We start from the raw sequence: 21209 nt of genomic DNA, 5'->3' as shown, positions 1-21209 counted from the left end.
TTGGCAAACATAGCCAATCACATAATCGGCCGAAAAGTGTGTGTGTCAAGCCACCCAAAGGACACAAAGAAAACCGCGTGTGCAGTTCCGATCACTAATATCCCACTCGATCTGTATTGAAGACGCTCGCAAAGTTCAGTGCACATAGTACCGCTCCCTGGGCCCTAAACGTGAAACGCTAGGCCTATCGCTACATTGGCCGAGTTGCCGTAATCTGGATACCGTTGCTGTGATACCCCCTGCAAGTGCCCCTTGTCCCGGCATTGATACATTTGCTACTAGCCCTTTATATCTTCACTCTCGTGCGAGTACCGGGGACACGGTCGCGTAAAGAAAATATAGCAAACCGTTACACACTTTTGGGCGTTGCTGAGCACGTTGTGTGTTTTCATCACTTCGTCGAGGCGCCGTTTGAGAACCCGAGACAGAACTTGTAGTCATAGTTGAGCATGATGATGATGGTTTGTTTTTGAGGGATATTAACTCAGGCGGTCATTCATCCCTACGTAGTTGAGCAGAGAAATTGGTCTATAAGAGTGTGCCGTTTGCTCGTTTCCCCCTTTTTTTTTTATAAGCGCGATAACTCCATCAACGAAGCTAGATGGGAAATTACCTGCGAGTGCCTCATTCATTATTAGTGTCAGTTCTCTCCAGATGACGTCGAAGGTTTTGAGGTAGAATTCTCGTGGAAGCGAGTCGCCCCCGGGGGATTTGTTTGGACTGCTGGACTTGATAGCGTCGAGAATATCGGCAGGAGTTATTTCACTCATACAAGCTGCATTTGTTGGGTCGTTTACTGGGATTACTCTTTCACAGTCGAAGGCAGGGCCGGATTTAGCCGGAAGGGGGCCCCGGGGCCGACAGCTTGTGGGGGCCCCAAAATGTACAAAAAAGGATGGTTTTGGTACATACGATTTGCGGGGGCCACGGCCCCCCGGCCCCCCGCTAAATCTGGCCCTGGTCGAAGGTGTCTTCCACTTCCAGTACGGGGTCATCCGCGGTATAGAGGTTACGATAGAAGCCAATGTTCAATCGCCACGGGATCATTGGTGAGATTATTGTTGTCGTCGCGCAAGTGCGTTATTGTTGTTTTTTTTTTCCCTTCTCCTCTCACCCAGTTGGAGTATCGATAGTGGTTTGCCAGCGATATACGTTTTGTTGATGCGAACAAACGCCTGTGAGAAATTCCATTGTAATGTTAACATTTGAGCTTTCACACGATTAAAGGTTCCCCCAAACACACGCGACGCGACAGTCGCGACGCGATTCTATCGCTTGGCGACTGCGATTCTGTCGTCGCTGGTATGGAAGGGTAAATGGAACATTGCCTGCAGCGACCCAGCGATAGAATCGCGGCGACTAGTTGTCGCCGTCGCGGCGATGAAATCGCTTAGGTCTGGGGGAGCCTTAATCGTTGTTAGCATCGCAGGGTTTTGGTAGTAGCCATCGTACGCTTGTCTTAACTCCGTATAAAGCCTTTGGTGTTTATTATGAAAGTCTTCAAACGCGGCCTTTGACTTCCACCGGAAAAAAAGACTTTATTTTTGGTTTTGCGTACGATAGCCACCACTGCATCCATGAGGGATAATTCCTTCTTCGCGGGTCCAGTATTGCCTACGAACTAGGTGTACCCTTGACTATTTCGGCAGATACTTTGCCAAATATCTATTAATTGTAACTGCTGTGTAGCCGCAAGAAGAGCAGGGCTGTGGTTGTGGCCTGTCGCATCACATTGCCGTGTGTTCCGTGTGATGGCGAAGGTAATAGGCAAGTGTGTTTATGTAGAAACGCTCGCGCTCAGGACGTAGTGCCGAACCAGATGGAACGTAGATGTTGCAGAAAGTCGTGTTTTTTACCCGAAGTGCAATTAAGCGACCGTCTAGACTTTTTTCGACATTTGAAAAATGGATGTGCTCTTTAAGCGCTACTGCCGTCCCTCTTCTGGAGTGATCCACGTTGAATACAACGTTGTAGCCTGGTAATGACAGCTGATCATTCTCTACCTCTTTCAGAAATGCGATGTCGACGTCGACGTCGACGTGTTCGTAGGAAATTTCGGAGTGCGTTCAGTTTGGTCGTGCTTGTAATAGTGTTGATGTTGATGGACGCTATGTTATAGCTGCTGAAATCCATTAGATAGTTAAATCGCTCGGCATATTCTCGTCGTCGTCGTGATGATGTCGTAGTTTCTTTCCCGGCGGACGACCATTTCGTCGTTTGCTGCTCGTCGATGCTAATGAGTTGTTCGTTTCGTTGCCATCACTCGTTTGCCGAGTTACCATGCGGGTTAGTGGTTGCAAGTTCTGTTAAGCGGCCGGTGGACACATGAGGCTGGTGCTCTGTTCGAGATGGTTTGTTTTCAAAGGTGTGATAGCAACCGACAGTGGATCGGTAGCACTTACTGCGGGCGGTTTCGTTATAGCGATCGTGTTTACCGGTTTCTTTGCGGTCTGGTTTCCTCTCTGCTGACTTGCCTCACTGGGCTTCGGGCCGAACAGTTTTGCGAAAGTTGGCCTCTGTTTCGTCAATTTGGGTCTTGGGTTGATTTGCTCGGTTTCTGTTTCCTTCGTCACATTGGCATACGTTTTTTGCACAAGCAGTTTCTTGTTCTGCACACAAGAAATTCCATTATGAATGAACTCGGAGCAGTAACGACAAGTTTGAAGTTGCCCAAAATAGGACACATTTGTGGTCTGACCATCGATGGTAATGTAGCTTGCGATGTTACGCTTTACCACCATTCGCACTATCCGAGCACCAGTCGGAAGGCCTGCGAAGCGATACTTGCTATCCCAAACTTGTTCGGTGATCGAGAGAACTTCTCTGTATGCGCTCAGGAACTCAGTGATTTGATTGTTGTTTATGTCTTCGGAGAGATCGGTGAGCTTCACCTCGACTGCACCATCTTCAAGCGTAATCCGAAGCTTGTAGATTTTCCCCTCTACCTCGGTCTCGTGTTTGTTGTCGTGTTCTGACACAATGCTACGAGCCAGCTCAAGGTCGGTAACCTTCACGAAAGCACACCCGAGTGCTCTGAAGACGGGCTGAAGACGGACCACCTGCTCATAATGGAGCCCTAATGTGGATGCTACGAAATCGTGTAGTTCTTCAAAAGATGTGTTTTTCGGCACGTTCGCGTAATCGATACGGAACGTGTTTTCGCGACATACACTCATCGCGGAGGCACTCGCACCGCTAATCGCGGCGTAGCGAGAAAAGCGAGAAACTAAAAGCACCGTAAACTTGAAGAAAAAAATATCGAAATAGCCTGCGTGTGGCTTCCACTAAACAGACGCGACTGCTCTGTACGGAAGTTGAGCGCTAACTGTGGCTAACACGATGATACTTTTATGCCTAGGGAAGTCGAGACACTTCCATTCCGAAAATTGCCTAGACCGGCACCGGGAATTGAACCCAACCACCCTCAGCATGGTTTTGCTTTGTAGCCGCGCGTCTTACCGCACGGCCAAGGAGGGCCCAATGCCAGTGCTTGATAAAGTAAAGTCTAAACTAGACGAACTGTTAGAAATGGATATCATATAGAGAGGGTGACATGTTTTACCTCTTGGGTATCACCGTTAGTGCCGATCATCAAAGATAATGGAGAGTTACGGTTAAGCATCGATATGCGTAGAGCAAACCAAGCTATCCAAAGGCTTAATCACCCGTTGTCCACATTCGACGATTCCAGCCCTAAGTTCAGAAATGCTCAATATTTCACTACTCCCGTTATCAAGCAAGCATTCCACCAAGTCGAACTAAAGGAAAACTGCCGTATTATTATTATTATTTATTCAGACTAAGGCCGAAGTGGCCTGTGCGGTATATAAGAGTCTTCTCTATTCGGCTCCATGGCTACACGTCGCCAACCACGCAGACTACGGAGGGTCCGCAAGTCATCTTCCACCTGATCGATCCACCTTGCCCGCTGTGCACCTCGCCTTCTTGTTCTAGTCGGATTGTTGTCGAGAACCATTTTCACCGGATTACTGTCCGACATTCTGGCTAAGTGTCCGGCCCACCGCAGTCTTCAAATTTTCAACCACCTCGATTTCGTCACCACCTATACAAACTCGTGGTGGGTGGCTTACGTTGTCCTCTCTTGAGCCTCTTCCTTTAATGTACTTCGTCTTCGACGTGTTGATGGCTATTCCAATCCGTTTAGCTTCGCTTTTCAATCTGATGTAGGCTTCCTCCATCCTCTCAAAGTTACGTGCATTATACATCGTTACATAGCTCTTAAACAGATCTACGGAATAGGCTTGATAACGTAAGAATAACTCCGTCCCATTAATCCAAAAATTGACAAGGGGTGGAGGATTAAATCCTACACTCAGAATAATCTGCACGTAATACATATGTGTACGTTTTAGTTGTCCCTTAACTTATTTTTAATAACGTTTTTATGCAGTTTTTATAATTATTTTGACATAATTGTTTGAAATAATGAGTTTATTTAATATTTTTGTTCTTTGGGCATGTCTAGTTATTATACACACACTTTTTGGAACAAAGCGTTGACCGATTTGCTTGCAACAAGTTGCATTCGACGGGGAATGCTTTCCAATTTTTTTCCTATTGAAAATTGGTCAGACCGAACTATGGGATCAAAATTGATGGCCGAAAAATTATTTTTTGAAATGAACGAGAAAGGCACTATTGCCGCTAGGGTGATTAATCAGGATTTTTTTGACTGTGATGCATATTAATAAAACGTAAATCAATGAAAAATTGAAACCCATTTACCTGCTTTAGTGCTATTTGAGACATTTCTTACGTGATTTTTTTCAACATCCTCCTTAATGCACCGAGGGAGACATCATCACTGCTAGATGGATTGATTTGAGTTTTTTAGTTTTTCCTGACTTTTAGAATGAATAAACTATTCCTTGTCTTTAAATCTGGGTGGTTTTTATGCATGCTTCTTTATTTTTAGCTATGTTTTCAAGGGTGCCCACAACCGAACCACAAAATGAAAATGTCCAAAAATGACAAATTTTCTAAATTGTCAATATTTTTTTCCAAATCGATGAAATCATACTAATTTCTTTGCTAGTAGTAAGGTTATACGTTTAGCTTCCCATTGCTATGCAAATGTCGACATAAGATCAACCAGGCCCAAAGTTATGGACCAAACAAAAAAGGGTGCCCACAACCGAACCTCCTCCCCTAATTTGTAGAACTAGTTGTAAAAAGATGTTTTTTCCAGCACGTGTTGTTTTACCAACGAGTTGAACACACAATTTTTAGCAATGACTAAAAATAAACTGATGCGCAGCTCCAAAGCAAGGCCATGCGGAAGATGTCTGGGTTCGGTTCCCGTTCCGGTCTAAGAGATTTTCGGGTTGGAAATTCTCTCGACTTCCCGGAGTCGAAAAGTATCATCGTGTTATCCTCATGGTATAAAAATTCAAAAATGGTAACATGGCTTAGAAACCTCGCAGCTTATAACTGTGAAACAGGATTGAATTGTGTTTACTGCTGCTCATTTTGTACTAACAAACTCATCGCTATTTTTATTCATAGGTTCATACATAAGTCCGTCTTCCCTCTCATTGGTTCCTAGAAATTATTGTGCTCATTCTGAGTCTCTTTATGAGGTGAGGCGTTTCGAATAAAGTGACAATTGTCGATACCTCCCATTTAAATTACAGTCATCTCACGTGAGACATGTCGAAATCGACTATTCTCGAGTCATTCGAGACGCAGAATAAGCACATATGAGAAAACTATGCTGTTTAGTTGCTTGTTTAATTTTTATAAAGAAAATATGAATAATTTGTGATAAGTTCTATAGAGAGATAAAGACAAGCATCCAATTGCCAAAATGTGTAAAATATTAGGTTTTATTTAAACTATATTTTGACCATTTTATATTACAACAGAAGTTATTTAATTTTAATCTGAAACAATTGGTTTTGTATTATCCAAAAACATTTTCTCTAATTTTGACTTCTCCAACCTGTACATAACTAATTGGCACCGTGTATCATACGTACAAATAAATAAAATTAAAATAACCTTACAGTTTAATATAAACCATCGCCCTTAACTTAAAGTGACTCGAATATCTCCTATAAGACTATTTTTGGCATATTTCCCACTCCATCATACCCATTTACCCACATTTTACGGTTTTCAATCCTATCCTGTTTAATATTACACCAAATGACCGAAACATCTATAATTCTGCATTTTGCGATAACCGATAGTTTGCTGTTTTTGTTCTTTACGTTTCATTTATAATATGTACAATTATGTACCTTCAGCCTGGAAAGTATTTTCTCCTTATTTCTGTCTAAAATATGTTCAATTTAGAGTTGTCGCGTTTTTTAGTCTACTTACTGCCTAAATCACAATTTGGTTTACTGTTTTGTCGCTTTGTCGAATCTTGTTTCATTTTTTGAATTTCGATTAAAACCGTTGCTGGGTTGCACTCCTGGGGAATTACCCTCTTACTACCTAGATCTTATCTGCCAAACAGTCCGGTTTGAAAACATGCACCAAAGAGTCCCAGCCGCAGTCGGCCAGCTGGTTCGGTCGCCGCCGATTCCAGTCCAGTCCGTAGGTGAATTCCGAGTGATGCTTGATCGTCTCAATAGCCTCATTGGTTTTCTTGAAGTCCCAGATCCTGGAAGAAGAATTATAACAGTTAATTGGTTACTACCCCAACAGGCAAGAGTTCTAATTTTCCAGACACTAGTATTACGTTAGTTGATTTTCACGATAGTTAAATAACAAAATAAAGGTAAGACTAGGTAAATCTTAAATTTTGAAACTCACCTGGTTGTGAAATCATAGCCCACGCTGGCTAACACCGACAAATTATGCGGTGAAAATTGTACTTTCCTCACGGCAAACTCATTGCCCTTCAGCTCGGCTATCGGGATACCAAAGTTACGTAGATCCCATATTCGGATGAGACCATCCGAGGCACCAGTCGCCAGGACATTGGAATCATGTTTGCACCAATCTACGGTCAAAACCTACAAAGAAATGCAAATCGAAACCATTTAAAAAATTTAATTTTCATGATCATTGATGCTCAACTTACCTCTCCCTCATGAGCTTTGATGCTCGCGATCGGCAGATCGTAGCATAGGATGTCCCAAATCTTCAGCATTCCATCACCACTGACGCTTGCGAAAGTGTTCGGAATATGCGACGCAAACACCGCATTGTAGACTAGCTGAGTGTGCCCAATATAGGTACTGAGCGAGTGGTTCCTGATCGGGTCCCAGATTTTTACCGTGCTGTCCCAACTGGCACTGATGAAGAGCTGTTCGTATGGCACCTTGCTCCAATCGACGCTGTAGATTTCCTTCTTGTGCTCCCGGTAAACCATTTGCGGTGGCCCATTGTTGGCACTCAAGCTGGTGTTCCACAGCTGGACACTCCCGTCGCCAGAGCCGGACACAACGATCTCCTGGTTCGACTCGGACCAGGTCTGCAATAAACCGTCATTAGGAAAAGCCCGACATCTCTCGAACCGCGAGTGAACAACTTACCACGTCGAAAAGTCCGTCCGTCCAGTGGTGGGTGCGCTTCTCGACAATCGAATTGCCGTCCGGCGAGAGCTCCAGGAAGTACAAGGTTCCGCCGCCGGCCAGGCCGTAGAACTGACTAGATGCCACCACGAACTGGTCCGGGTTGAAGGGGGAGAACCGGACGCTGTAACCGTGACGGTTGGTGGTGAAAAATGTTGACATCGTAACTGGAAAGAAATGGATAGAGATTTTTATAAATAAGGGGTTTCGTTGATGTTTGATGATGGTTCGAAAGTTTTTATTTTTGCTTTTTCTGTACAACAAATAAAATATTTAAATTACTATACTTTCTATAATTTGATCCACACAGGTTGGCATCGTGGCTAATAAATAGAAAGGCAGCCTAGCCATTAGATGGATATATTGGGTTTGCATTTCTGATAAATCCTTTTGATAAAAAGTTTGTATACAATCATAGGATTGTAACGTCTTGTCATATAATATACCAATCTACTCGGTTCCAAAATCCTAGCAAATATGTATCCACAGTTTTCAATATTAAAAGTCAACATGAACTTATTCAAGTCCAGTGAACCAAGTTACAACGAGGAAATTGTGTAAGTTTCAACCATATTTGCCATTCCCGCATATTAAATGTAATGAAATATACCCGATCAAGAATGCATAACAAAATTATAACAAGGAGAGTTATTTATTTCAGAAAAATAATGTAACAAAATGTGTTATAAAATTGGCTGGTTAGTTGTTAAAATAACAAAAATTATATCAAAATTCCCTCTAGCCGTAACATAATTATATCAGAGGTTGTTACCTTCATTTCAACATTATAACAACCGTTGATATGATTATGAGGTACAAAAATCTACTTTCATGGTAATTGCCTACATTACGTATAAAAATGTGGTACGCTACAACGCCGGATTTCCATCCAAAATGTAGGCAATTAACTTTGTACTAGCTATTAACATCGAACATTGATTCAAGTTATACTGGAGGTGATTACCTCCGCTTTTTCCAATATCAACAAAAATGTAGGCAATTATTTTGTGTAAATATACATAACTAATGTTGTTATAATTTTGATATGGAATAAAACTGGCCGAAGACACATTTTTATCGAATTATCTAATTATAACACACGTTGTTTTAAATAACAACCATTGATAGAATTGAGTTATAATTTTGTTATGTATTCCTGATCGGGTAAAGTGCGCCAAAAAACTCAGTCATTTCTTAAGTAGGAAGAAGGACCATTTGGACCGTTTGTAGTATTTATTACTCGCCACTCGGGCGCATTACAACTAAATTACTTGGTTTTTAATATATGTACTGCCGAGATGTCGCAAATTAATCGATTACTTCGATTAATCGATTCAACGTTGTGATAATCGATTAATTTTGAATCGATTATTACCCAACGAATAATCGATTCAATAATCGAGAGGAATCTAGAGTAATCGATTAGTTACTAATCGATTAATCAGGATTTTACGACATCATAAGGATGTCGCAAATTAATTGATTACTTCGATTAATCGATTCATCTTTGTGATAATCGATTAATTTTGAATCGATTACTATCCAAAGATTAATTGATTCAATAATCGACAAGAATCGAAAGTGATCGATTAGTTACTAATCGATTAATCGGGATTTTACGACATCTCTAGTCCCATGTACATAGGAATCCCAGCAAACAAGGGACAATTATGCGTATGAGGCAGTGTAGTTGTCCAGTGAAACTAAAAAAATATGGTTTGAACGGGGCCGAGTTATAAACGTTGCGGACGGACATTTCTAAGGGTTCTAAACGCATTTTTTTATTCTAAAAAAATGTATCCCCCAGTGACGATGATGTTTTTCTTGATTCCATCTGTTGCATTCGACTTAGGTGCCCGCCAGAGTAAACGCGACGAGCGATGCGACGCGACGCGAATCACGTAAAAGAATAACAATCATTATCAACAGGCTGTCAAATTGCACTGTCGCGTCGCGTCGCATCGCACGTCGCGTTTACTCTGGTTTCGCCCTGGGAGGGAGATTCAGATTCAAAAAATATGAATGTCAGTGCAGACCTAACTTTAGTTGTCATGAAACGTCACCGCAGACCTAGCTGAAAATGTTTAATAAATGGGGAGTATCGATACTGATAATTTGCTTGAAAACTTTAAAAAGCAGAAAATTATATTGAACATTATCAATCTATATTTGAATCGACGGTTGTTGAACAAAAAAAAAATGCCTAATACAATTGGACTGTGAAACTTGTTTGAAAATGGTGTCCATTGTAAAGAGAAAAGGAGACGTCTAGGATACATCTTCTTGCAATGATTCCCTTTGCTCATCGCTTATCAATTCATTATCTGCATCGCTCGTTTCACCATCTTCAAATTCAATCCAATCCGCAGCCATAAAAAATTTTTCGTAATATTAATCGTGAATAGTCGGGTTTTGACGATTTGAAAAAATCAGTAAAGTGTTCGTCATCCGATTCTGGCATATATGGAAGAGAGATTTCGCTTTGCAACTTCCGTCTTTTTCCACCCGTCATGCTACTTCGAAATGCAAAAGAAAACAAAAACACATTTGCCAACATGAATAATCAATCCTTTCAAATAGCGATCGATGCCGTTTCATAAAGAATTTTAAATTATGTACTCAAAAATTGCAAAGTATCTTTTCCAAAATATCGATACCGTTCACGGAGAAAAAACTTTGGTAAAATCAACCATATTCACGTTTACTTCAACCAAAACTTTAGGTTGAATAATGCACAAGCAAAATTATAGTTTGATTTAATCACTTTGATTGGTTGAAACAAACTAAAATTCAATATTGTTTATTTGACAACTTTTCGAATGAAACAAACAAACATTGGTTTGAAACAACCAACATGTTGGTTGTTACGTTTGACAGCTTTCGAAACAACCCAAAATAATGGTAGTTTTAAACAAGAAAATCAAAGTTGAACCAACCATATATTAGTTTAATTTAATGAAGGCGATATGGTTGAAACAACCAACCGGTTGGTAGGCGAGCTTTTTGTTTTTATTTATTTTCCATATTAATGAATACAAAGAAAACAATTTACAAAGTTTATTTAAATTATTTAATAGGAAAAAAAACTTACACATATTTAAAACAAATGATATTTGATGGTAAATACAATAAAACAAAATAAATTATTAATTTAATATTGATTCCTCCGATGTGCACAACAATCCGTCTCATCATCTGTTTCCTGAGGTCCGGGAAATATTTCACCTTTAAGAAGTTCATTTTTTACCTGATTCATGCTCATCCAGATGCACACATAATTAATAATACATATATGTAACACATCGAACCGAGTACAATCCATTTTTTTTTCAATGCTGGAAAAAGATAAAAAATCTCATTGTATTAAAGAATGATCTTGTAAGATAACAAAATACATACTTACAACAAGCAACGAGTCGAAGAACATAATTTTTGAAAATTTCATAATATACTCACTACATTTTTCTACTTGAACTAAAAGGCATTTTCTATAGCAATCTTAAGATTGAATTTGGAGTTGGAAAACGATCAAAGAAATGTTTGTTTTAATTCGAAATTTGCGTTGACATTTCACCAAACAAAAACATAACTTGATTCAATATATCTTTTCAGTTGAATCAACCTAGTATTTTGGTTTGTTGCATTGAGTTCGCAACAATAAGGGACAACCTAATTTATGGTAGAATTGACCAAAATTTTGATAGAAACAAACTAAAAAGCTAGGTCAGTGTAATAAAAATTAAAGTTGAAAACAACTATTGGTCGATGGTAGATTCAACTTTAAATTCAAGTTAGTTTCAAACCATATAGTGGACTTTAAAACAACTAATATTTATTCAAGAACAACCAATATTGTGGTTTGTGAAACAACCAAAAATTTTGTTGTTTCAAACTCCGTGATTGACAAGGCTATCCCTTCATAATCCAAAGGCTAATGTCGTTTCATTCAATAAATTTTTATCACAAGAATATAAACTTTCGGAGAATCCCAAAATACCGTTAATCGATGAACAAAAAGGGATAAAGATGTAGTGGTGATCATTTATGAAATTATTTGTCAAAATATATCATTGCGTTGATATCGTACTTTATCAGAAATCAAATAACGTTTAATGAATGATCATGTCATTATTGCGAACTGGTAAAGATGTTCCGGTGTTCATCTTTAAAATGCTTTTTCAAACTATATCATTGCATTGATATCATACTTCACGAGAATTTAGATAACGATTCATTGAAATTTATATCATTATTAGGAATAAATTTGTGTGAAGAAATATCTACAAAATTATTAAATTTTATATAAATGACTTTGAATGAGTTTTGGTTGTTGAGTTGGTCGAGATAGATGCTGACAAGAGATTCGTGTTTTATTTATACTGAATTTAATCCACCGCATTTTGTGATTCCATCCATAGGGAAGCGAAAACGACTATATTCCGGACACTTCTCAATTCCATACTCCGAGAGAGAGAGAGAGTTTCACGAGACACTTCATATTTCAAATTCCCGCACTCGGAACGTTATCTAAAACTCGAGAAAGTCACGCACCGGCTTCAATAAAATCAACGAAAACATCGATGACACGCAAAACAAAAATTGGTCAGTCTGTGTGACGCTTGCTTTGGTATATTTTGCTCATCGATAATTTTCTTGCGTCATGACGTTTAATTTTATTGTTATTTCGTGTGTAGTATCTGGATCTCCCTCCCAGGTTTCGCCCTTAGTGTGGTAAATGAATGCCAAAGTTAATTGCCTACATTTTGGCGGTTAAAATCTTCGAAGTACGCTGCTAAAAAATTACTCAATCACGGCTTACCTTAAGCTATCAGTACACTGTTTGTCATAATGTCAAATATTTGTCAGGTCAGCCTGATATCCATGTCGATTTCTAATCGGTTTGATAGATGTCCGGATCAACTTGACAAATATTTGTCATTATGACAAACAGCGGACTGCGGGCTTTATTTAGGCGAGATCTATATGCAATTTATCGGTTCAAAACATGAAAACAAGATAGCAAATAGGGTATATGGTTCAAACCTTAATCTATTATGCTGTGGTTGAGCACATTTTATCGTTGTATATCTTCATATATTGAAGCTCCAACCAGAATTATGCCACCAGACTACTTGCTTATTTGTAGTTATTACGCCAAGTAGTCTAAAACAACAATAACTGTACGCAATCTCTAGTTTAAACCAGAGTCTATTATATAGAGTTGCGCAAAGAGGATCTTCTTACTCTTATTCTGAATGATGCTCTTGTTATTATGTTGAAAACTTTCATTTTTGTTCAACCCTTCAAGTGACTTCACGGGAGTGATCACTTCTAAAGCTTTTTAATTCGATAACCAAAGTCACCTACAGAGTGCAAACACGTGAGTTTCTTGTTGCAACTTTATTGAGGGGTGTATTGAAGTTTTTTGAAGCTGTTTCTAGAACAAATCTAATACATTTCAATTCATGAGTTTTAATTCGCCATAATAATCATCAGGCGATAACAATACTTCCGCCTTACCAACAATCATTTGTTTACTTTGCTCGATAGGTAGACGGTTTGACAGTTCAATCGGTAGATTTGGCTTCACTCTTTGCGTAACTCTATATATAATAGACTCTGGTTTAAACTATTTGAAAGTTCTGCGCAAAATAGACTTTATATTCGGCCATTTTTTCCTAATCTGAGCTCTGGTGGTGGATACCTTTTCAGCACATAGAAGGTTGGTGCATTCACTATACATCGTTTTAATAGCCGTAAAGTATGCAATTATAATGTTGAGGGTTTTCTTAAATACATATACGAATGACTGTCGAAAGGTACGGCCGCGAAAAACAATATACCGCAATGATATTCATTTATAAGAATCAAGTAAACGGGGTGCAGAAAGCGCGGCGGTACCTTTCCTGAAGGGTACGCCGCGTGCAATTTTGAGAAAATCAGCCTAAACGACTGAGCCTCAGTGTTGCCACTTATTTTTCAAACCTCACCTTCATTTTCAGGTGTAAAAATCTTTTTCACCTTTATTTGTTAGCAAAAAATCTTGAAAAAAATCTTTATGTACTTAAGGCTGAAGCGCATAACATCGTTCGTCATTTCGCCCGTCAAATTTGAAATTATTTATTTATAATTATTTATTGCAAATCAAGGTGATCAAAAGTTATAAACCTTTCAGGTTTGTAGTGTGAATATTTTGACTTTTTGCATTTTGAGTTGAATTGCAACGTTAAAGCCATCTTGACAATTCCTTTCTTTTTAACATAACATTTTTCAACGCAAAATAGCATTAATCATGCTGGTATACCGTATATATATTCAGTCGGTTACTAACCAAAGTTTTAATAAAGTTATTCGGCCAAAACAGCCTTTTGACAGCTGCTGCCGAATGAGGGATGAGATAGAAATGTTGATGAACTTTCTTAATAATGGAAATACCAGCTTTCCTTCTCGCCGTTTACCGCTCAGCGATGTCTCGCAACTTTTCGTCGTATCGGCTTGCTCTTCGATCTGATTAGTTTTGCAAAGATTTGCACCCCTGAGCTCCCGCAAAAGTTTGGAATCTTCTTTAGGATCGAACTGAGACTGGTAATGTTCTCCAAATTCTTTGGATCGATGAGTCAAGCTGTCTTAAGAACGGGATCATTCAAGAGTTTGATTGTTTGCTTCACCAGCTCCACATAGAAATTACATGCGAGAGAATAGAAAGTTACCTTCAGCGGTTAAACAAGAGGTCTAGCAAGATTATCTGCCGCTAGCCCTACGTAGGTCTTCATTTTCTCGTGAAGATGTTGTTCAAAGTTTGTAAGCCATTTGTCTATGATATTTTAAAGAAATTCATCTTTCAAGATGTTGGAAAGGATAATCAGATAAAGCGATTTAATTTCACTGTACATGTTCGTATACTCAGGGCTTTCCGATTGGAAAATACGATTGACTTTATTAACAAGCAGTAGGTCATCCCGAGTAGAAGAAAATAGCTGAATAATATCAAATGTTGATAAGATAGTAAAATGAGATATGAACATGATTGATATAAGAGATAAAAGATCAAACGACAATATCAATATTTTGCATGAAAATATCATGAGGAGATCAATTTATGCTATTTATAATAAGAGATCAGTATCATGTGCCATTAGTTTGTTCTTATCCATAGCATATCTTGATATTTAAATGATATTTCGGTGCAAATTTTTGATATTGTTGCCTGTTCTTTTATCTCTTATATCAATCAAGTCTATATCATGTTTTTTATTCTGTTCATGACTTCTACCAGGGATGGGATCGTAGAGGTGACGACGGTGGCGCTGGGCAGTTCAATAATTGTCACAGTTCGAATAGAACGTAAAGTACATGATAAGCTTTGAAAAACGATCAACATTCCGTTTGACTACTGAGTCAAGCGATAGCCATCTGGTAGCTGACGGATTTTACTGAGTGAAAACTGCCTTATCGGTCATGATATCGGATTAAAGTATCGGCCAAAAATGAGAAAAAAATACAGAACACTAAATTTCAAAATGCACAGAAATCTTGAAAAATCTTATTTCTTCGAAAAAATCTTTAATCTTTATATAAAGATATCTTTATCAAAAAATATTAAAAAATCTTTATAAATAAGATAAATCTTTATATGTGGCAACACTGATCAAATAAATTAAATGGTTAAAGAAAAGAGATAAAATTCTTTATCAGGGATTGAATCCAAAAGAGAATGAAAAACTCTCTCACTTATCATCTCTGTATACATATACGATATGTATAGCATACCGTGAAAGACTTTTTTCGCAAAATGTCATGATAAAGAACTGATTCGGAAGGCTATATCATGATAAACTGCTTTTAAGGATAATCCTCACGGAATCCAAATTTGGAAGTACTCGCGTTTTCTAAGGCACACCATTCAATACGGAAGCACCCCACAACTGTCATTTTTATTATTCCACGTGTGATGCGACGCAGCAAAGCTGAAATAATAAAAGTGACACTTGTGCGTTGCTTCCGTTTTGAGTGGCGTACCCTTGAAAACGCAAGTACTTTCAAATTTGGATTCTGTGAGGATTGTCCTTAAAAAGCTCCAAACGCGGCGAGCACTTGTTCTGACGATCAGAGATGGGCAACAGAACCAACCGGTAGGGGAAGAGGCCCTCCCCCCCCCAATTAGTGTATGACCGAAAATTTCCACATTTTGAAGAAACGAGGCAAAACGCCCTTGTGGCACTAACCTACAATGTACTTGCGTCTCCACGTACTATCCATACCAGAATGCTGATTCGCCGACGAGTGGTGCTCTATTCCCTAGGAGCTGTCAACTAAAAGGCGTTTTGCCTCATGAGTTTTCTGACAACAGAATATCTCCACTTTTTTGAAATGTGAATATTATCAATATGATTGAGATTTTTGACAATTTTTGAATGGCATCAACTAGCTATCTTGTTTAACTGATGCATCATGTAAAAATACCCATGAATAGCGTTACGAATAAGACAATAAAGCAGTGTTTGCTTAGCTAGGGCATATTGCCCCTCCTTCCCCTACGTACATATGATAGTATGGTTCAAAATTCTTCGTGTGCGGTGGTTGAAGGAGAAATCTCTTAAAACAAATTTAATTAAATTGATCTTTAACCATGCAATATGGGTATCAATCGATCGTGCTCAATGAGTAGAACATGAAAATCGATGTTTGACGCCATTTTGAATTCCAAAATAACGGGAATTCCAAAATAACGCCGCTTGGGCAACAAAAATCATTTAAAACCATGCAATTGACGAATCCAAGAGATAAAAAGAAGAAGACATGCGATGGTGAGAAACAACGAAATCGTTCATGGTGAAGTATACGGCGGCGATTTTAAAATGCCCGTATAAAATTCTAAAGGTATTCTAATTAAAAACTAATGAATGTCAAGTGCGAGAAAAATGAAAAGCTAGATTTAGAACACATTACTCTAAAAAAAATTTGTTTTTCCTGTGGTGCACCTAAAATATAGATTTCCATTTTTCTCGCACTTTACATTGATTAGTTTTCAATATCAGAATTGGTTTTTAATTTTATACGGACATTTTAAAATCGCCGCCGTATACTTCGCCATGAACGATTTTGTTGTTTCTCACCATCGCATCGTTTAACGCCATTTTGAATTTCAAAATGGTGGACCAAATACTCAAAATGGCCGCCGCTTGGGCAACAAAAATCATATGACACCATACAATATGAGTGTTTATCGATCGGAATTGGTTAGTAGAACATGAAAATCAATGTTTCGGTAGATCGATCGATTTCCTAATATTGCATAATTTGCTTCCATGAGTCGATATCGAGTCATAGAACATCGACTCATGGAGGTTTGACTGTAATAGCAGTTTTTGTATTGGTGTTGCGACCCTAAAATCCATGCAATAATCAAAATCATTGTTCTTCTACATTTAAAGAATGTCATGTAAACGGGAGAAAAGAAAGATTGGACAGGTTGGAACCTGTATAGTTATGTTTAGCAAATGCTGTTGAATAAATGTAACGGTTATATAAGTATAAGCAACACTTTTTTTTAACCAGTTCATTTATTTGGTCGCCAGTCGTGTGTGACACTTTGCGGAGCCGCAATTCTCAAGTATGATATTTTATAAGCAACACTTTGCCGTGTATAGCACACAACTGGCCTAGAAGCAGTAGAACATTCAGCGTGGAAGTTAAGTAAAGTTATATAATCATAACATTGTTTTAATTAGATAGTACGAATGCTCTCAGAGATATAGATAAATTTTCGTGCTCTACTCATAGCGCCCGATCGATAGACATCCATATTGCATGATTTTATGTGATTTTTTTTGCCCAAGTGGTGTCGGTCCGACATTTTAATTTTCAAAGTGGCGTCAAACATCAATTTTCGTGTTCTACTCATCGCACCTGATCGATAGACATCCATATTGCATGATGTTATGTGATTTCTGCTGCCGAAGCGGCAGCCATATTGAACTTTGGTCCGACATTTTAAATTTCAAAATGGCGCCAAACATCAATTTTCGTGCTCTACTCATCGTGCCCGATCGATAGACATTGAGATTCTCACGTCCGAATGTGTGAGTGGCGATAAAAGGAAAACAAACACTCCTAGATGGTGCTACTCAGCAAAGTTTGGGTAAAAATGAGTATATTTCCATATATTTTTTGACTCATTCGCAACCATTGTGATGACTCGATCAGTTTTGAGGTTATGAGCAGAAGGAAAACAAACATGTATTTACACATGCCGAATTGCACATCAGTGTGCGAGTGTTAAACGTCACTCATCTCTATTCATATTGCATGATATTTCAAAATGGCGTCAAACATCAATTTTCGTGCCCGATTGATTGCATGATTTTATGTGATATTTGTGTATCTGTGTGTATCTTCAATCTAACCCCCACTGTCCGGAAGTGGTATTATGGAAGAATGCTGTCTTTAATAAAGTCAGCTTTAGCCCGGGAGTTAGAAGGTGTTAGCTCTACTACAGCTCTAGTGATACATTTCAGACTGCCTGGTAACTCACGTCCAGTCCGAGGTCACTTGCAATAAGCCCCGCCTGTTTATGCTACCATCATCAATTGGATAATGGATCCATAAACAAACCATCAACAAACAAACGTATTTAGTTTTGGAATCATATAAAAACATAATGAAACAATCTCACCAAATTGATCGAGTTCCGGATAAATGAACTGAGAAAGAAAAGACCACAACTAGTGTCCACTAAAAAATCACTACTCTTCCAGCGCTATTCCGAACAATTCGTTGTTGATCCACATTTTCCATACATTCAAACATATTTTCACCAAATACATCCGCGTATACAACTACACAAACGATTTCGCGCGCTCTAATAAGAATACACTTGAGTAATTGTCACCAAATCTCAAGCTTCAGATAACTTTTCTCTTATAGTACATATGCAAAATATATACATCAGCCGAATCTATTTCTTGCGGTAACGAACAAAAACATGACAGCAAATTTAAAAGCAACCATCCGCGCGCTTGGCTTGCTGCGATCTCCTGCATGATTTTATATGATATTTGTTGCCGAAACGGCGACCATGTTGAACTTTCGGTCCGCCATTTTGAATTTCAAAATGGCATCAAACATCAATTTTCGTGTTCTACTCATCGCACCTGATCGATAGACATCCATATTGCATGATTTTATGTGATTTTTGCTGCCGAAGCGGCGGCCATCTTGAATTTTTGGTCCGACATTTTAAATTTCAAAATAGTATCAAGCATTAATTTTCATGCTCTACTCATCGTGTCCAGTCGATAGACACCCATATTGCATGATTTTATGTGATTTTTGCTACCGAAGCGGCGGCCATCTCGAATTTTTGGTTCGACATTATAAAATTTCAAAATGGCATCAAACATTAATTTTCGTGTTTTACTCATCGCACCGGATTGATAGACACCCAGGTTACGACAGGTTAATCTACGATGAATTACATCCCCGCAACTTCAACGTCGTAGTGCTGACCCGCCGGGAATATGCTGGATAGGACAAAAAGTTTGGAAAGCGGGCATCGAGCGGCTACCTTCTGCCAAAACTATGGCACCACTAACGAGCTGGAAACCGGCTTCATAGTGGTGGGTAAGATGCGCTAATGGCAGCCAATCAACGCAAGGATGTACAAGCTGAGGGTGAAAAGCCGTTCCTTCAACTATGGCATCAACGTACGCTGTCCACACGAAGGGCGATCCGACGACGAGAAAAAAGCGCACAGCACAGCTGAATCAGACATACGGTGGAGGCCCACTGTGGGACATCAAAATCGTCATCGGCGACATGAACGCACAGTTAGACAGGGAGAAAATGTATAGAGTGGTCATCGGACCGGATAGTCTACATATCGTATCGAACCACAACGGCCAACGATGCAGAAAATTTGCAGCCTCCCGCGGAATGGTAGTCCGAAGCACTTTCTTTTCCGTAAGAATATCCACAAGGTTACATGGAAATCATCTAACCAATAAACGGAAAACCAATTCGACCTCGTTTTAAAAGACAGTACATTCTCCTCCCATATTACAAACGTCTGCACCTACCGCAGTGCGAATATTGAATCCAACCACTACCTCGTTGCAGTATGCCTGCGCTCAAATGATGTACAACAAGATGGTAGACTAGCCCAAGAATACGCGCAGCAGCTGGAGGTGGCACTCTCAACGGAAGAGCAGCTAGGCGCAACTTCTCTTGAAGATGGCTGGAGAAAAATTCGATCAGCCATTGAAAGAACCACAACCGCTGCACTAAGCACGGTGCTTCGGATCAAAGAAACTACTGGTATGACGGCGAATGTGGACAGTTAGTCGAAGAGAAGAATGCAGCATGTGCGAAATTGCTACAACACCGCAAGAGGGCGCGGAACAGACAAAACTCGATTCGCCGGAGGAAAAAGCACCACCAGACAGATCGAGACCGTGAAGAGACGGAGCAACTGTAACATGCTAACAACGCAAGAAAGTTCTATGAGAAGCTGGACCGTTCACGTAAGGGCCACGGGCTTACAGTCTGATATGTGTAAGGATATAAACGGAAACCTTGTTACGAACGAGCGTGGGGAGTTCCAAAAATGGTGGCAGAACTACGAAGAACACCTGAATACCTATGTAGCAGACAACGATGGCGGTTTGATAATGAACTTGAGAGCACACGGACAGGACATGCAATTTCCAGTTCCGGATCTTTAGGGAATCCAGGAGGAGATCGGCCGACTGAAAAACAACAAAGCCTCTGGGGTTGTCCAACTAGCAGGAGACCTGTTGAAATACACTGGCACTGGGTAATTATCAAGGTTTGGGAGGATGAGGTTCTGTCGCAGGAGTGGATGGAAGGTGTCATGTGTCGCATCTACAAAAAAGGGCGATAAGCTGGATAGTCTACAAGGTATTCTCTCAATTTTTTGCCAACGACTAATACCATTTGCAAGAAAATTCGTGTGACAATACCAGGCAAGATTTATGGGCGAACGCTCTACTACGGACCAGATGTTCGCCGTACGTCAGGGTCAAGTATTGCAGAAACCCGAGCAGCATACATGTTACACATAGATCCCAGGAACTTATATGTGACTATACTAGTCACAATGAAGTTCCTGTAACCGCGAATGCAACGTGCCCGAACGTGTACGAACACGGAATTCCAGGTAAACTGAAACGGTTGATCAAGGTGGCGATGAATCGAGTGATGTGCGTAGTTCGAGTATCAGGGTATCGAGCCTTTTCGAAACACGCAGAGGGTTACGGCTATGTGAAGGTCTCTAGTGCCTTCTATTCAACATCGCTTTGAAGGTAGTAATACGAAGGACAGAGATAGACAAGAGTGGTACGGTTTTCACGAAGTCCGTTCAGCTGTTTAGTTTCGCCGACGACATTGATATTATGGCACGTACTTTTGAAGATGGAATAAAACTACATTATACTGAAGAGGGATGCAAAGCGGATCGGACAATCAGCAATAGTCGAAGACGAAATTCCTTATAGAAAGAGGCTCAAAAGAGGACAATATTAGCCGTCTTTGTATCGGTGTTGACTAAATCGTGATGGTTGAAGAATTCGTGTACTTAGGTTCACTGGTAACCTCCGATAACGATACCAGCAGAGAAATTCGGAGACGCATCGTGGCAGGAAA

At 39.6% G+C, this 21209-nt stretch overlaps 1 protein-coding gene across 9 annotated transcripts in view; it reads right to left on the bottom strand.

Moving 5' to 3' along the window:
- Positions 1–5816: 5816 nt before the first annotated feature.
- LOC134211421 (peroxisomal targeting signal 2 receptor) overlaps positions 5817–21209 on the bottom strand; it is a 358938-nt gene continuing 343545 nt past the window's right edge. For all 9 annotated transcript variants that reach the window (XM_062688256.1, XM_062688254.1, XM_062688258.1 and 6 more), the window contains 4 exons: positions 7509–7714; positions 7055–7447; positions 6784–6986; positions 5817–6631 (listed from right to left, as the gene is read on the bottom strand). In XM_062688256.1, coding sequence (XP_062544240.1) covers positions 6463–6631; positions 6784–6986; positions 7055–7447; positions 7509–7709 — 966 coding nt within the window. In that variant the 5' untranslated portion in view covers positions 7710–7714 and the 3' untranslated portion in view covers positions 5817–6462. The remainder of the gene's footprint in view (positions 6632–6783; positions 6987–7054; positions 7448–7508; positions 7715–21209) is intronic.

This window comes from Armigeres subalbatus, chromosome 2, assembly GCF_024139115.2.
Source record: "Armigeres subalbatus isolate Guangzhou_Male chromosome 2, GZ_Asu_2, whole genome shotgun sequence".
Taxonomy (NCBI): Eukaryota; Metazoa; Arthropoda; class Insecta; order Diptera; family Culicidae; genus Armigeres; species Armigeres subalbatus.
This window is presented reverse-complemented; position numbering and strand designations above follow the sequence as displayed.